General features: G+C 31.4%; 2 protein-coding genes across 2 annotated transcripts; one reads left to right on the top strand and one right to left on the bottom strand.

The window, feature by feature from the left end:
• The first annotated feature begins 2,497 nt into the window (after positions 1 to 2,497).
• On the top strand, positions 2,498 to 4,912 carry LOC130818656 (alpha-1,3-arabinosyltransferase XAT2-like). Its single transcript, XM_057684815.1, has 2 exons — positions 2,498 to 2,740; positions 3,687 to 4,912. The coding sequence occupies exons 1-2, from the start codon at positions 2,554 to 2,556 to the stop codon at positions 4,907 to 4,909; spliced, it is 1,410 nt and encodes a 469-aa protein (XP_057540798.1). The 5' UTR covers positions 2,498 to 2,553; the 3' UTR covers positions 4,910 to 4,912.
• Positions 4,913 to 5,468: 556 nt separating this feature from the next.
• Positions 5,469 to 15,377, bottom strand: LOC130817723 (DNA replication complex GINS protein PSF2). The gene is made up of 9 exons (XM_057683578.1): positions 15,029 to 15,377; positions 14,870 to 14,944; positions 14,651 to 14,765; positions 14,004 to 14,103; positions 13,892 to 13,922; positions 13,710 to 13,802; positions 8,067 to 8,219; positions 7,330 to 7,391; positions 5,469 to 5,912 (listed from the first exon to the last, which is right to left on the bottom strand). The coding sequence occupies exons 1-8, from the start codon at positions 15,074 to 15,076 to the stop codon at positions 7,371 to 7,373; spliced, it is 636 nt and encodes a 211-aa protein (XP_057539561.1). The 5' UTR covers positions 15,077 to 15,377; the 3' UTR covers positions 5,469 to 5,912; positions 7,330 to 7,370.
• Positions 15,378 to 15,644: the final 267 nt, after the last annotated feature.

Genomic DNA, 15,644 nt, shown 5'->3' with positions numbered 1-15,644 from the left:
ATACACGCCCCGCCTCAAGATATGTACAAATTTTGAGAAATCCTAAATTTATTTTCAAAATTTTTTTTTTCAAATTTTGGGAAACACCGGTTTATTTGAGACTTTGAATGTGTGTTTGTTTGAGACTTTGGAGTTTGGATATGTATTTGAGTTTTAAGGCCCAAATGATTGAATATAAATATGTGGCACAGATGGATATTAAGCGGGGATTTGACGGGTAGTGGGGTGGGAAAAATGGGTATTAGACGGGGATGGATACCCAGATGGGTGGTGGGGCGGGGATGGTTTTAGGTGGTTTTAGGTACAAACCCATCGGAAGGAGACGGGGAAAAAAATTATACCCACCGCGGAGATGGGGACGGGAATGAATATTGCATTAACAGATGGGGATGGGATGGAAATTCCAATCCCCGCCCCACCCCGCCCCGTTTGCATCGCTATTCACGGATGGACCTTCGTTACCCCTTAAAATTTTTTGGGTTATTATATAAAAAAAATTGTTGTATTACCATTACAATAAAAAAAATATAGCTTAGTGGTCAAAGTGTATTATTGCTAGACTAGGTGGTTCAAATCTTTGCTTCTTTAATTTTTCACAACGGTCTTTTAAGAGACCATCTCTGATTGGGCTAATCTATTATATATTTTTTAAAATATTACAAGTAGGCATTAAGAATGATGTAAATATACATTTAAGATATTGAAAGTAGGCATTAAAGATACAGTAAATGTAAAGGATAATATAAGTAGTCATTAAGAATACGGTAACAGACATTAATCTTTAATGAGTTAGACTTGAGATACTTCTCTCAAAGAGATAATATCTTAAGAGACTAAAGAGACAGTCTCCCAAGACACTAGCTATTAATTTTTTACTATTATTAACTCTAGAATATAACACATTCTCCTAACTCATCCTCAAATGTCATTGATTCATTTTTAAGGAGTAAATACAATTTTAATATATAAATTTACTTTTTCTGCCTCTTTAAAGTTACAATATATGTCTCAAAAAATTTTGCATATATCCACCAACAAAGTGAACATGTGCTTTTATTATTTAAAAATTGCTACTTCAATCATTCCTACATACAAACACCGAAACTTGTAACATATATTCCTAAAAGCAAATTGTCCATTTATCATGCATATTGGTAGCAACTAACAAAAACCCAATTATCATGAACATTCATTGACTAATTCATTTTAAATATGGGTAGGTATGGAATAATAATTATTTTTTGCCCTATTTTTTTGGCTATTATGGTTGTTGTAATTATTTATAAATTTTCCACCATTCATAAAAAATATTTAGTAAATTGTATGAATGTATGATAGAAACTTCATAACGTTCATCCAAGGCTGGCAAATATGTCAAACATAATCAAACTCAAAAGATGCTGCACGTCTTCATCAACCAAATAAACGTAACTAACAATATATATTATTCTTATACTTTGACTTTTTACGCAATCTAATATATTATCTTGTTTATTTATATGTAAAATTATACACATTTAAAAATTATAAAAAGTTAATATTATGAAAGTATGCAATTACACAATTCAAACAAGATCCCACTTAATTATATTTTTACTTACACATTAGACGCAATATATAAAATAAGCTTGAACAATGAATAGTGCCCATGATTGAAAAGTAGCAAGTATTTCAGAACGGAGGAAGTACATCACATATTTTAGGCATGTGTAAGGTGTTTGATCGCATTTGACTCTTTAAATTAAAAGGTCTAACTTCTTAGTACTAGGTTATACTCCCTTCGTTAATTCCTCCTTTGAAGAGTGTAAATATTAATTTGTAGTGTGTGAATAAGACAAATAACAAGTAGCTAGGGGTAAAAAAAAATGCGAGTGGATGGGATCATAACAAAAGAATCAACGGTCATATAGTGATGGACACTTTCCTAGCAAAAGTTAGCGACGAACTTGCGACGGAAATACGTCCGTCGCTATATACTTCATCGATTAAAAGAGATGATTAATTTATGGATAACATTAGAAACTATAAGAATCATTACTAAAAGAAAAATATTGTAAAACTGTGATAACCCAAAATAGAAATTGAGTGCAAATTAAATGAGATAGATGAAATAGAAGTATTACTTTTGCTTTAGTTTAATATACTCGTTATTGAGCCGAAAATTTCAAAAAAAAATAAAAATAAAAATAAAAATAAATTAATTCTCCACTTATTGTACATCAATAGTCTAGTTCCCTACCAAATCGTGAGGAGCATTATATTATATATGATTAACTATATTACCAAACTATATAATTACGCAGAAGAATCATCTCTTAATAATAATAATAATAATAATAATAATAATAATAATGTTTATACAATTTACAATTAAATATAAATATGTGATTACTTCATTATATATGTCATTAGTTTAAAACCTGCAGGCCATTACTTCAATATATAGGTACGTAGACTTTTTACATTCATATTTTTTTGAAAATCTTTTGCTATAATTTGTTTTTGTTCAAATAATAATTTCTGATATCGAAAATTATTAACTACATAAAAATTATGTTGGAGAAAATAATATTGGCAAAAAGTTTTGTAAAGATTGAGTGGAAGAGGTTTGGATTATGGGTACTTTTTAGCTTTTTTGTGGTGATGATCAGCCTTTGTGCAGTTCTTAAGCCTTATAGGGTTCCTCCTATCATTTCAATTTTATCAGATGTCTCCGAAAAGACGGTTGCTCCTATTGCTTGTAAGTTACATTTCTTTTTATAGTCTGCCTTGTTTTGTGAGTATATCAATAAAGGATAAGTTGAACATTTATTTTTGCATGTTAGTAAATCAGTAATTGTTTTTTTTTTTTGCGTACTTAGGCAAGTTCAAGCTAAATTCTGACTTCGGTACTTAATAGTCTATAAATAATGCTTATAAAAAATATAGGATTTAGGAATACTTTGTTCCAAAGAATATAGGATTTATTCAACAACTTTTGAAAAATTAGGAATTTCATGCCAATGATTATTGAAATTGATGTATTAGGAATTAAGGTGTTCTATTGCCTAAGGTTTCAAATATAGGGGCCTCATCAATTAACAAACTCTTTAGAGTTCATCAGTTAATTTCTGATCAAGGGTTTGAACTTTCTATTGTTAAATTTTAGTCTCTATTTTATCATTTATTTAATAATAAGTACTAGTTTTTGATTACTTTTGTAGTTGTATTTGTCATTTGAAATTTTTGTCAGTTTTTATTATTTTTAGATATATGACACTAAAGATTTTAGCTATTTTGCTATTTGTTTATTAATTTGATGATTCATATATTTATTTGAAAATATAGTTATTTAGTACCATACTGAAAAGCAGTATAGATTTTTGGGCCTTAATTTTCTAAACATGAAAAAGCAAATAGAGGCCTTTATGTTTTTTGCTCTACCCTTGCATATAGCCGTCTAGTCGACTTTAATCTTTTAGACTTAAGGCTCCAACATTATTATTGTGAACACATGACCGCTAAGCGCCGAGTAAAAATAGGAGTGAATGTTAACAAACAAAAATTTTTGTTAATTTTAACATTACTTTGAGCAAAAATTAACAAACAAACTTAACTCTTAGAAGTATAAGAATTTGTGTGCATTTTATATTATAATGTGTTGAATCTATTAACTAAAACTGATCACTTATAATCATAAATTGCAGCTGATGTCCTTCCCGATCCTCGAATCGAGCCATTAAAATCTATGGAGACGTTAGAATCATTATGTGTTTATGGTGAAAAATCAAATTTTTGTGAATTAAATGGAGATATAAGAATCCATGGAAACTCATCTTCCATTTATTTCACTTCAAGTCAACTCAAAAACAAAGTATTCCAAAACAATTCATTGGGTGTTAAGCTTTATGCTAGAAAAATTGATAGAACTGTAATGAAAAAGATCAAAGAAGTATGGATTAAACCAATATTATCATCATCTAATCATGTAATTATCCCTAATTGCACAATTAATCACTCTGTTCCATTCATAGTTCTATCAACTGGTGGGTATGCAGGCAACATTTTTCATGATACAAGTGATGTTTTAATCCCACTTTATCTTACTTCTTTACATTTTAATGGTGAAGTTCAATTCCTTGCACAAGAGAAAAATCCATGGTGGATTAATAGACATGAGGTTATGTTTAAAGCATTGTCTAATTACCCAATTATAGATTTTGATCATGATGATCATGTTAGATGTTTTAAGGGTGGAATTGTTGGTTTAAAATCAAACAAAGATTTTGGGATTAGTCTTGCAAAGTTTAATCCAAATGGGTTAAGTTTGAGGAACTTTACACAATTTAATAGACGAGTTTATTCCTTGAAAAGAGATTCTGTGACTGAAAAGACTAATAGGCAAAAAAGAAAACCGAGACTCTTGATCGTTTCAAGGAAGAAAACTCGAGCTATTTTGAATGAAGATGAACTCAAACAGGTAGCTCGAGGATTAGGATTTGAGGTTGAGATTGTTGACGCGAATATGAATTTAAAGAATTTTTCAAAAATAGTGAATTCTATGGATGTGATGGTGGGTGTTCATGGAGCAGGGTTAACAAATATGATTTATTTACCAGAAAATGCTGTTTTGATTCAAATTGTTCCAATTGGATGTGGGCCCATATCTAGGATTTTTTATGAAAATCCTGCTAGAGATATGAACTTGAATTATTTGGAGTATAAAGTTAATGTTATGGAAAGTAGCCTAATTGAACAATATCCTAGGGATCATATTATAATTAATGATCCTAGTAATGCTATTAAGAATGATTGGCTTGGTTTCAAGAAAGTTTATATGGATAACCAAGATGTTAGATTGGATTTGAGTAGGTTTAAGCTTGTTTTATTAAAGGCATTGGCAATTTTGAGTCATAAATCCAGTATTTAGATCTCAATTACACTGTTCATCATCATATTCAGTGTATCTTAATCGTATATAGAAGCTATGATCAGGGTTAAAAGATGAAAAGAAAACAACACATCATACTGTTATTGAAGGTGATAAGGAGGCTCGTCAATGAGACGTTCGGTTCAAGGAAGATATCTATACTGTTGTTTTTGCGAATTGTATATTATTTATGTAGTTCTTAGAAGATATATAAATGTATTTTTTGTAACACATTTAGATATTTATAATTTTATATCAAGTATTATAAATATTGAAGAGCACAAATGTTTCATTGTTGAATTAATTTAATACATGATACAATTATGCATTATATTTGAAAAATAATTTGGGAGTTTATTTGGGCATTCTATACAACTACTCCTTTATTCTCATAAATTTGAAATTTATAAGTTTCTAGAATAATAATTTGAACATAATTCTTTATCCCATTGAAATTAGAGCATTATATGTGAAAACTTTAAAAGGATATTCTTAAGACTTATTGTTATTTCAAGTTACTCCTACTTTTGTATCGTTAAGTTTGCTATATAGAAGAATGTCTCAAAAATCTATTCCATGTAGTCTAAAAGGAATAGAAGTGGACAGACCATATTCTTATGAAAGAGGTTTCAGCCAATAAAACACTTGGTTCAAGAACAGTTTAATATTAAGATGATAAGAAAAAAAATCTACTTTTACATAGATGAAGATTGAAAAATGATTAAGAAAAATGGTAATGGCTATGCTCATGTTCTACAGAATCCATCATCTTTAAAATGTATGGAGAAGAATCAGATTTGAGCCGAGGGACTCACTGGCCGCATCCTCCTTATGGGTATGGATTGCCACCTTCCTTCCCTCCTCAGACCCTGATCATAGTTCCTATGAGCGGGATAAACCGAATGATGATGATGATGATGATGATGATGGAGAGGTATCGGGTTAAACAATATGAAGGATATGCATTTGTAGCTCATCAGCATTTAGAGGAATCCAACTATATCTGGGCAATGAATATACAGATTTAGTTATGATATGCAAATTAACATAAAAATTAATAATTTTTCAAGTTATTGTTTAGAATCAAACAGAGCTAAACAGAGGATCAACAATACTTCTCAATAACTTACATAGTGTAGATTCAGATTATATCATCAGCTAGACTATAATCCCTCCGTCTCGTGATTTAGATGAATGTACTATTTTAATCTGTTTCACGTGGTTTGATACATTACCTCTTTCGGACATAACCCTGCCCTGTAAGGCTATAATACAACCTAAAACCTACAATTAAATTCTCTCTGCCATACTAAAACCTAGAATTACTAGCTTAAAGAACATAACCTCACCTATAATACCCCACTAACTACTCAATTTCTTACTTTTCCTAGCTTTGGTTTCAAACCCCTTGAGGTGCAAACTCAAGGGGACAAAGTAGTACGGTAAAAAAAAAAGGCATGTGCCTGTTTGATCAAGAATCACAAAGGTAGCAACCTGCTGGCATGAAAAGAATTATGAATACCAATACTTCAAGAATGGAGATCGAGAGACATTAAAAGAAAATTAAACTCAATCAAAGGAAGACGACAACCATGTACATGTCTCTCATAGAATAAAATCTTGTCTTGCGCATCTATTAAACCACCACACTGCAACTTTGCTCCAAAAAAACAGTTTCCTACTTCCTCTATTCTGAAATACTAGCTACATTATGGTCATCACTCAAGCTTATTTTACATATTGCAACTAATAAGTTAGAAAAAATATAGTCAAATTGAATATTGTTTTAATCGTCTGATCGCATACCTTCATAGTATTAACTTTTTATAACTTTTAGCTATGCATAATTCAATAAATAAATGATTAAAATGCACTACATTGCTTGAACAATCAAATATAGCAAGTACAATGGAACGGAGAAAGTACAAGGAAAAACAGTAACGTACGGAGTGGCAACTCATCAAGGTGGACGCAGCAGGTCAATATTGAAAACAACCAGTAAGTGCATAAATACGTCAGGACTCAGGTTTTAGAATATAACCTCCATAAAGATTAAATGCAACCCGCAAAAATAAAAAAAATGATCTTTCACAGCTGTGATAGTTTCTCTTTGTCTATATAGTGACCAGTTATCATTGCAAGTCAATGCCTAAGTTGGCTTATTAAACTAATTGGACTCGATTATCGACGAAGATAATCCTTGTATGTTCCCCAAACCCGTCTAACAAGATCACTACAGATTCCAAATGCTTAAATAATTCAGGACTTCGATTATAAAATCTAACAATTAGAAACCTTAAAAGTTGTACGACCTCATCGAAATTTATACCAACATGGCTAATCAGAAGCAAAAGTATGTTATACTTTAGCCTTATGAGTAATCCGCTAGCATGCATCAAAATTTGGAATTGAAAGCTTACCAGCAAGGAACAGCCAGAGTTTTCAAAGGGGCGTTATCTTCCTAGCGACGCCGCAAGTCTCTCTGTAAAAGGAAAGGCCAGAAGTACAACGCATCAGATAAATACTGTTTTCAAAGTCGATAAAGCATGCCACTATTATTCTGAATTCTTTGAAAACAACAGCACACTGCACAACGAAAAAAAAATACTACTAAAACAGAAATTAAAAAATTCCACCACAGACAATTTTTGCATGATTTGAAGTTTAAATTATGCTTGGAAGTTCGCAAATACTTCTGTTCTTGCCTTTTCCTTCACCCCAATATTTTTCTACATATATAATTCTTCATGGTCAACTTTTTAAGGATGTATCTGAAGAATGTGTTTAGGTTCCATACACAGAACAGGGATTTATCTTTACAGTCTAAAGCAAACACCCTTATGCTAAAAACTCGACAAGTATCCTGAATAGTGGTATAATTGTCCAGTTCCATTTAGAATACAAAAGTTATACAGGCTAGATAATAGATATGTTTATGATAAACTGGTCCCATACATATGATAAAAAATAGCAAAATTTTCTTTAATAACACCTTTTTGAATGATAACATTGTAGTAGATACTGAAGCCTAAAACATCAGAAGAAGCTATGCATGCACACTGTTACAACACTTTCAGTGTTACCTCTTCATGTGGAATGGTGCAGTATAAACAGAAACAGTACATAACAAGTTTATCGTAAGAAAAATGACACTTACTCTTGGCCCACGATCTGACATTTGTGGTCGCGCACTGGGCATTGTAACTGGTTGTTGAATTATCTCTGGACTGTCATGCTTATAGAATGCTTGGAGTGTTCTCATTACAAACGGACGCACTATATTCACCTCCATTGCTGAAAGGTTTTTCAGCTGGTACCAAGATCACAGGAAAAATGAATAAATTGGAAATGGTTTTGCCCTAAACTTTCACTTCATCAAATACCATTCTAACAAGCACATCTAGATATTCATGATCACATAATGAAATCTGGTACATAACAACATAAAATTCTTGTGCCACAACCTTAGTCACAGGAGAATCAAAACTTGTGGTACAACACAAAAGTCTTTTAAGTAGAGCGGGAACTTTCCCTCCCATTGTAGGAGCCAAAAGTATGCAGAAAAATCATCCAATACAGTAAAACACATCACCAAGTGCACCAAGTGATTGTTATTGCCTGACTTTACAACTTATGTGCCTATTAATGTGGTTTAAAAGCTCCAAAACCCTTTGAGCACATATACATTACAAGCTTCTACAAATTTTTTTTTTTGCACCGATCTCTTTATCCAGAGTCTTTAATTACAATTGCAATTAAAAGTAACAACTTTCAAAGAGCATCATCAAAGTAATTTTTCTTCCTTTGTTGCTTCATTATGTGTATCAGTGTATGGCTTAATTAGTTGTTTTATTATTTTACAAACTGAAAATTAATTTCTATGTTTTCAGTTTCGGTACATTTATTGTAAACCACTTTCAATCTCCGTAGAATTAGCGAAGCCAATACAAAATCAATATTATGTTTGTCTCTATTATGTTTACTCATCCACCCCCCGCCCCAAATGCCAGTGTTTCCTTGAGATAAGACAACTACATCTTAGATTACTTTTGTGCACATGAGTCTTTAACCACTAACAAAAGTTCTCTCTCTAATATAGTCCATGTTAAAATGTCCAACCAAGATTCACATATCCTAAGAGTAAAGGATTGTTCTCATGTATCATTACACCTTCACGTGAATTTTTCTCCTTTTTCCACCAACCTAGATCAAATACCCTGTGCCAACCCAGTTTGTCTCGAGAGCAGCTCAGCAAGTGCAGGAGCTCGAACAGGCTGCTATGAAACTGTTTCACACGATTTTCCTCCCTTTTTCCACCAACACCCATGCACCTTATGGCCTTTTCCTGTTTAGGCTTCACCTTTTTGGTTTGTCCATTCTTCTGGTAAAGGTTTGACTTGTCCCAACTTATATTTGGTGGATTTTTGCATATGATCAGCCATCTAATTATACTTTTAGGGTGTATTTTGTATTCCACATATGAGAACTCTTAGCAAGGCTTTTCCATCATCACATTTTTCTGAAATTTTAGTTAGAAATAGAGTAGAGAGAAGTGGAAATGTAATGAGGAAGTTTGTTTAGCCTTAGTTCTCCATTGTTTCTAAACTAGTAATTCTTGTATTTTGCATTTGAAATTCAAGTAGAAACTCTTACTAATTTGTAATAGTTGATCTTTTAGCATCAAATCTCTTAGTTGTGAACATTTAAATTGAAAATTTGAAGATTATTCCAGCATTCAACAAATTTCAACTTCTTTCTTTAAATTAAAATCTTGTAGTACTTAGATTGTTGTAGTATTTTAAATCTTGCCTACTCAAAGTATTATCTTCATATTTGTATGTCTTATTTTCTTAATTAGTTAATTAGTATTCTCAATAATGTTTCATTTTTTATAAAGAAAAACTTGATTAGGGTAAAAAGGCGGGGATAAGGAATCCCACTGCAATTAAATTTAACTACAATAACATTTTCCAATCTAATCTACATAAATCATTATTTGCAAAGTCCCCAAACAAACCATTGGCTTTCAATCATAGGATTGCTAATATTTAGCCTTTTCCAATCAACATCTAATCCAAGAAAATGATTTTCTTGATAGAGCTTGATAAGGAGTTGCCTCAAATCCTAGTTGTTTTCTTGATGTTCAAGATAAAAATCAATTGTTGTTATAAAACATCACATCAATCTTCAAAATTTTTTCCTTTCACTAGGATAGTGCTACTTGCCCCTTTGCTCCATGTGAAAACTATCTCATACTCATCATTAATATTAATTATTAGGGGGAATTTATGGTGAATTATAAATGTGTTTGTATAGAAGGTTGTAGGTTCACAACGAGCCTAGAAGCCCTCTATCATTGGTCTAATGGTACATTGAATTTTTCCTTAACCCTCGATCACATAATATTATAGTTACAACTCTACATTTGAACCACCCACTCTGAGTTTTGTGATTTATATCTTGATAATTATCTCTAAAAAATTAATCTAAGATTGAAATAGCCAAAAATTAGCCGCTTAATTGATTGTAATTAAGTGTATTTGGGATTAGTATTTCTTAAGCATGATATTTTATTAGGACTTAATAAAATATTTTAATACATTTGGGTTATTAAATATTAAGTATGTTATTTTATTGAGACACGAAATAATATTTTATTATTTAAGGATATCAATCGTATTAAATTTGGGACAAAAGTAAGTTATACGATGAAAATAGGGTAAAAAGTATGTGTGTCATGGTTAGACACATAAACGTATGAGATGTCAAACCTTTAACAATATCAGGTTACTCATCTTCCTTCATTTATTTATAAAAATATAGAAAATAAAACAAGACTCAAAAATTGAGCTCCCCTCCTCCCTCAAACCTTAACACCATTATCAATCATCACTACCACCATCGTGCCTCCACATACGCTGCCACTGCTGCGCCACCTTTGCCGCCACCTCAGTCACCACCTTCTTACTTCTTTATTTTTGAATCAAGTTAGGGTTTCTAATTTGGGGAAAAATTAGTGAATTGAAGTTCCATCGGGAGATAATAAAGTTGATCATTGAAGAGGTAATTCATCCATGGTTTTCTAAAAGCTTGTATATCAAGTTTTAATGGAGATTTGCCCATAAAAGAGGTAAGACACAATTAGTAAAGCTTTTAAAGTTTGATTTTGAGTAATTGATTTTATATATCAAATTCATTTGATTTATGACTATGATTTTGATTCAATATATTGTTTATTTATTGTTGAAAATCTGTTTATTATGCTTTGAGTTTGTGATGACTAAGTTATTGTCAAGATTATTGAGTTTAAACTTCATGTTGAACTTGGGTATTATGATCTTGTTTTTGGGTTATAGTTTGAGTATCAATTAGATTTATTTAGGTAATTTTGATTATGATATCAAGTTAGGTTTCTAGTATCAAATTGAGTTCTTATCAAGTTTTGGGTTCTTGTTTAATGTTGATTAGTAATAGTTATTTGGGTTAATTTTTACATCAATTGGATAATTAATTCAAGTGTTGAAGTTGGATTCATTTGTGTTCTCTTTGAGTTCTAGTTCATGTGGTAGTATTTGATTAATGGTTACAATTTGGGGTTTTGATTCATCTTCAAAGTTTAAAAACAAAGTTCATTTATAGTTCTTAAAAGTTCAGGTACTGTCCTCTCTGTTCTCAACTGATTTCAAGCATCTTCTGGTCATTTTTAGGTTTTGGTGTCTTTATAAGATTTGTAAAGCTCTGAGTCGAAGTCGCGTAGGTACTTGAATCGCCCCCAAATGAGTTTGTATGAGAGAGTTATGACCAAAATACTAACAGGCTGTCATGAAAATCGAGAATAACCAATCATGAGATTAATTGTTCAAATTGAGATTTCAATTGAGTATTTCTTTAATCAAGTATTAGAGATTATTTTATGTTTCTTTATTGGGTAATTATGGATAGTATGAGTTTGTTGAGTATTATTGATGGTGATGAAAAAGGGAGCTTGGATTGCTATCTTTTGGCGTTATAAGTTGATGTACACAAGGTGTTTGTTCAAATGCATCAATGAAGTTCTTTGGTTTTCTAATTTGATTTTTGGTTGAAGAATTTATTCATAAAGGTAACCTACAAGCAAACTACTTTCTTTTAAATTTAATTTACGTATTTTAACGTTCAAGTTATGTTTTATAAGATGTGGTATTACTGCTGCTATTATTTGAGTAAAATTGTATAATTTTTGGTGTTCGAAATTTTAGATTTTGACTCCATTTGACCTTGCTTCTAGTCCTTGATCAAAATTATGTTTTGTATGTTCACAGCTTTATAAATATGAGCTTTTATTGTACTATGAAAATGAGTTATGATTATTGATTTCAAAGAAAATCAAGTGATTTATTGATTCGTTTTATATTGAAATGTTTGACATTGAAAAATGTCCGTTTTTGGGAATTGGCAACGGATATTTATATCCGGATTATTGTGAAATCCTATAGCTTGATAATAGGTAATGGTTATTCGGATCGGTCTCGAGCCCCCGATCCCGTTTCGTTCTTGCAAGAACCGTATTTTCGGTGATGACGATCACCCGTGTTCTCAGGATTTCGATCAAGCCTATTTCCTGACGGTCCATATATTCCCACGTTTTAAACTGTTACATTATTGTTTTTAATGAGTTTTGAATAAATATGTTTGGTATATAAAGTTTTGTTTGTTTCGCAATGAAAGCATATGTTTCATTTGCACTATTGTTTTGTTATTGACTTATAAAGTAATAGCCGTATTTTGATTTCGCTATTAACTTGTAAAGTTATAGCCGTATTTTGATTCGTTATGAACTAAAGGTTCATAGTCGTGTTTATGTCGATACCAAACGGTGTTTTTAAAAGAGTTTGGATTTGGATATAATAATGTTTTAGGTAGTTACCAATTGAGCAAAGAATTTGATGGAGATTTTGTTAATGACTTGTATATAAATGTGATAGTTTGTCGAATTACTCAACAATTCAATTGTTGACAGTCTTTGATGGGGCTTATCCCTTGTGAAGGATAGATCAATTTTCAGGTTAATTCTGATGTGGAGACGATGCCTACTTGTATTGCGTGTTATGTGTGAGGCGAGAACTTCTTTTTGAAATACAAATGTAAATTAGATATTTGTAAATTAAATTGTAATAATTTTATAATGTTTTGTAAATAATATTCACTTAATTATGTAAAAATTTTTAAATACTCTGATATTGGTTTACTGCGGTTATCGAGTCACAGGTTGGATTCAGCCCAGACTTCTATAAGTCTTCCGTTATGCTTTGTAGACAATATTATTATATTGTTTACGCTGGTTTGGGCTGTTTCAAAGATACTTGTGAAAACTCACTTGTAGAGCTTCGTCTTCCAGTCTACCTAAGTAACCTAACAATAAAAATACTCTAAAAAACTAGTAATCTTTATAGTGTAAAATTCTGTTGCAAACCGAAATGAAATAACACGTGAAAACAACTTTGATCGTTTTCGGTGACTATAAAATGCCATTTACCATGACCACCGCAGTTCCAAATTTGAAATACTCCTCTGCCCTCAATCTTATACCTATTTTCAGATTAAAACTTCAATTAAACATGACTAATTCTCCTCTCCCTTTTGCCTCAATCAAATGAGATCACGTCTCTTCGGCTAATTAAATTTGCTAAATATACAAAGCCAAAATTTCTAGAAACGGGAGGCATTAAATATATCTAAATACAAATAAAACAAGTTCAGAGATTGCACAGTTAAATTGAGGTTTTTCTTTGCGATAGTTGGGTTGAGCAAAAGGGCATACCTTTACTGCATGTGTTCGAGCTGATATTGTCTCCAAACCGGACTCTACTTTATGAAATCTCACATCCCTAATGTCTTCAATGAGAGACCTTGCCTAGATAGTACATGTGAGCTAGCGTATACGCAAAGTTTAAACCTCAATGTATACAATATTTATATAACCAAAAATCTTCAGTGACTCACCATGTATAAATCAGAAATGTCATCCTTAGCACTGCCATTCAAGTGAAAAAAAAATCACTTCAATAGCTAAAACAAACAAGAAATCCAATCAAATTAGTTGATACAAACTTACTGATCAAAAAGAAGCCGTGCAATTTCCACAAAATGGAAAGGTAATGGTTGAAATTCCTTAGGGAACTCACGCTCAGCTTCTAAAACTTGTGTTAACTTATCTGATAATCACAACTTTATAAATCAACATACAACCACAACTCATAAATTATAGTCTACATTTATATTAATATTAACAGACTAACATCAAAAATCATAATCCACAAATAGATAAATCCCTTTTTTAGTTCTAAACTTCACAATTTCAACACCATACAAGTTACAAAAACAACATCAATGCAAAGCCTTAGGCCAAAATAGATGAAGTTGGCTACATGAACCAATATTTCATCTCCTATGATCATCCACAAAAATCTCAACTTCTTGCTAAACCAAGTTAAAGTCCTAATCTCGAACAATTGGGGTCAACAAACATGGACCTGGGATTTCAACACCTATCACCTATGATTGGCCACACAAAGTTTTTCTCAAAATCTTAAACAATCAAAAAAAACAGGTTACTGTTAACAAGAAAACTAAACCAAAAACAGCCCATTACCCACCAGAATTTAACACATGTGATAGGCCACAAATTTTTTTTGATAGAATGTTAAACAACCAAAATATAAAAATCACTGTTAACAACAAAACTGGACCAAAACAACCCACCAATAGACATCCACTCAGGTGGTCGAATCGAGCACTTCCCTCTTTTCTTCAATGCGACAGCAAGCCACAAAGGCACTTGAGCAGCAATTTGAGGTCGAAAGGGACCATAATCACCCTAGCAAGCAAATCAATACCAATTTAAACTTACATTTAGGAATATTTTGAGAAAATATAATTGCAAAATTTAACATGCTTGATCTATTAAACAATTAAAATTACCGATATCAAATTGAGAGGATCCATTCTCATATTAGGCACAATTTCAATCATTTCATCTTCAGCTAAAAATTCCATCTACATAAGCCCATAAACAATAACCAAATAAGTATATTACAGAAATGTCGATTATAATGTATATGAAAATAAAGAAGAAATTACCTCGCCTGCTGAGAAAACTGAAAAATCGGGATCTGATTGGCCAGCCATTTGATGAAATGCCAAAAAATACAATCAATTAAACTAATTAAGTTTCAATTTTGGCTGGAATTTTGATTAAATTGGGAAAAGGGGATTTTTGGATTTCGTAAAAACGCAAACCCCACTTTGTAAGTGGCTGAAAATGTGAGGTTCTAGTGCTAAAGACAAGTATCTAGCTTTGGGATAGTGGACTTCCTCCAATTGAAGAATACCTCATGGGAATCTTATGCTCATTCACCAGAAAGAGAACACCAAAATGTGTATAAGACGAAAAAAATAAATAACAAAAAGTGAAATTTAAATAATTGTTGAAAACAGCGTGAAAAAAATTAATAGATTTAATTGCAAGTTGAACTTGCTTATAAATATGTAAATTCTCTTAATAAGAAATCACAATTTTTGAGTAAAAAATTTTCTCTCACATATTTACTCATTTTTCTTTTTTCAATTAATTTTAAGTTTTAACAATAATTATATTTCTCCCGACAACAACGCTAAAAACATTGTGTGTGTGGATTGTAATAAGTAACAAACTACAAGCGTAAAAGTTTTGCAAATAAGTCGAACAAAGGGAGAC

The sequence above is a fragment of the Amaranthus tricolor genome, chromosome 7 (assembly GCF_026212465.1).
Source record: "Amaranthus tricolor cultivar Red isolate AtriRed21 chromosome 7, ASM2621246v1, whole genome shotgun sequence".
NCBI lineage: Eukaryota > Viridiplantae > Streptophyta > Magnoliopsida > Caryophyllales > Amaranthaceae > Amaranthus > Amaranthus tricolor.
The sequence above is the reverse complement of the archived record's forward strand: the minus strand, read 5'-3'. Positions and strand labels throughout refer to the sequence as shown.

Excerpts from the sequence above, each read along its gene's own strand:
- LOC130818656 (XM_057684815.1), top strand. The coding sequence starts at position 2,554 with ATGTTGGAGAAAATAATATTGGCAAAAAGTTTTGTAAAGATTGAGTGG. Across the intron at positions 2,741-3,686 it reads GACGGTTGCTCCTATTGCTT|CTGATGTCCTTCCCGATCCT; the intron begins GTAAGTTACATT and ends CATAAATTGCAG.
- LOC130817723 (XM_057683578.1), bottom strand. The coding sequence starts at position 15,076 with ATGGCTGGCCAATCAGATCCCGATTTTTCAGTTTTCTCAGCAGGCGAG. Across the intron at positions 14,945-15,028 it reads CAGTTTTCTCAGCAGGCGAG|ATGGAATTTTTAGCTGAAGA; the intron begins GTAATTTCTTCT and ends GGGCTTATGTAG. Across the intron at positions 8,220-13,709 it reads CTCGAACACATGCAGTAAAG|CTGAAAAACCTTTCAGCAAT; the intron begins GTATGCCCTTTT and ends TCTTGGTACCAG.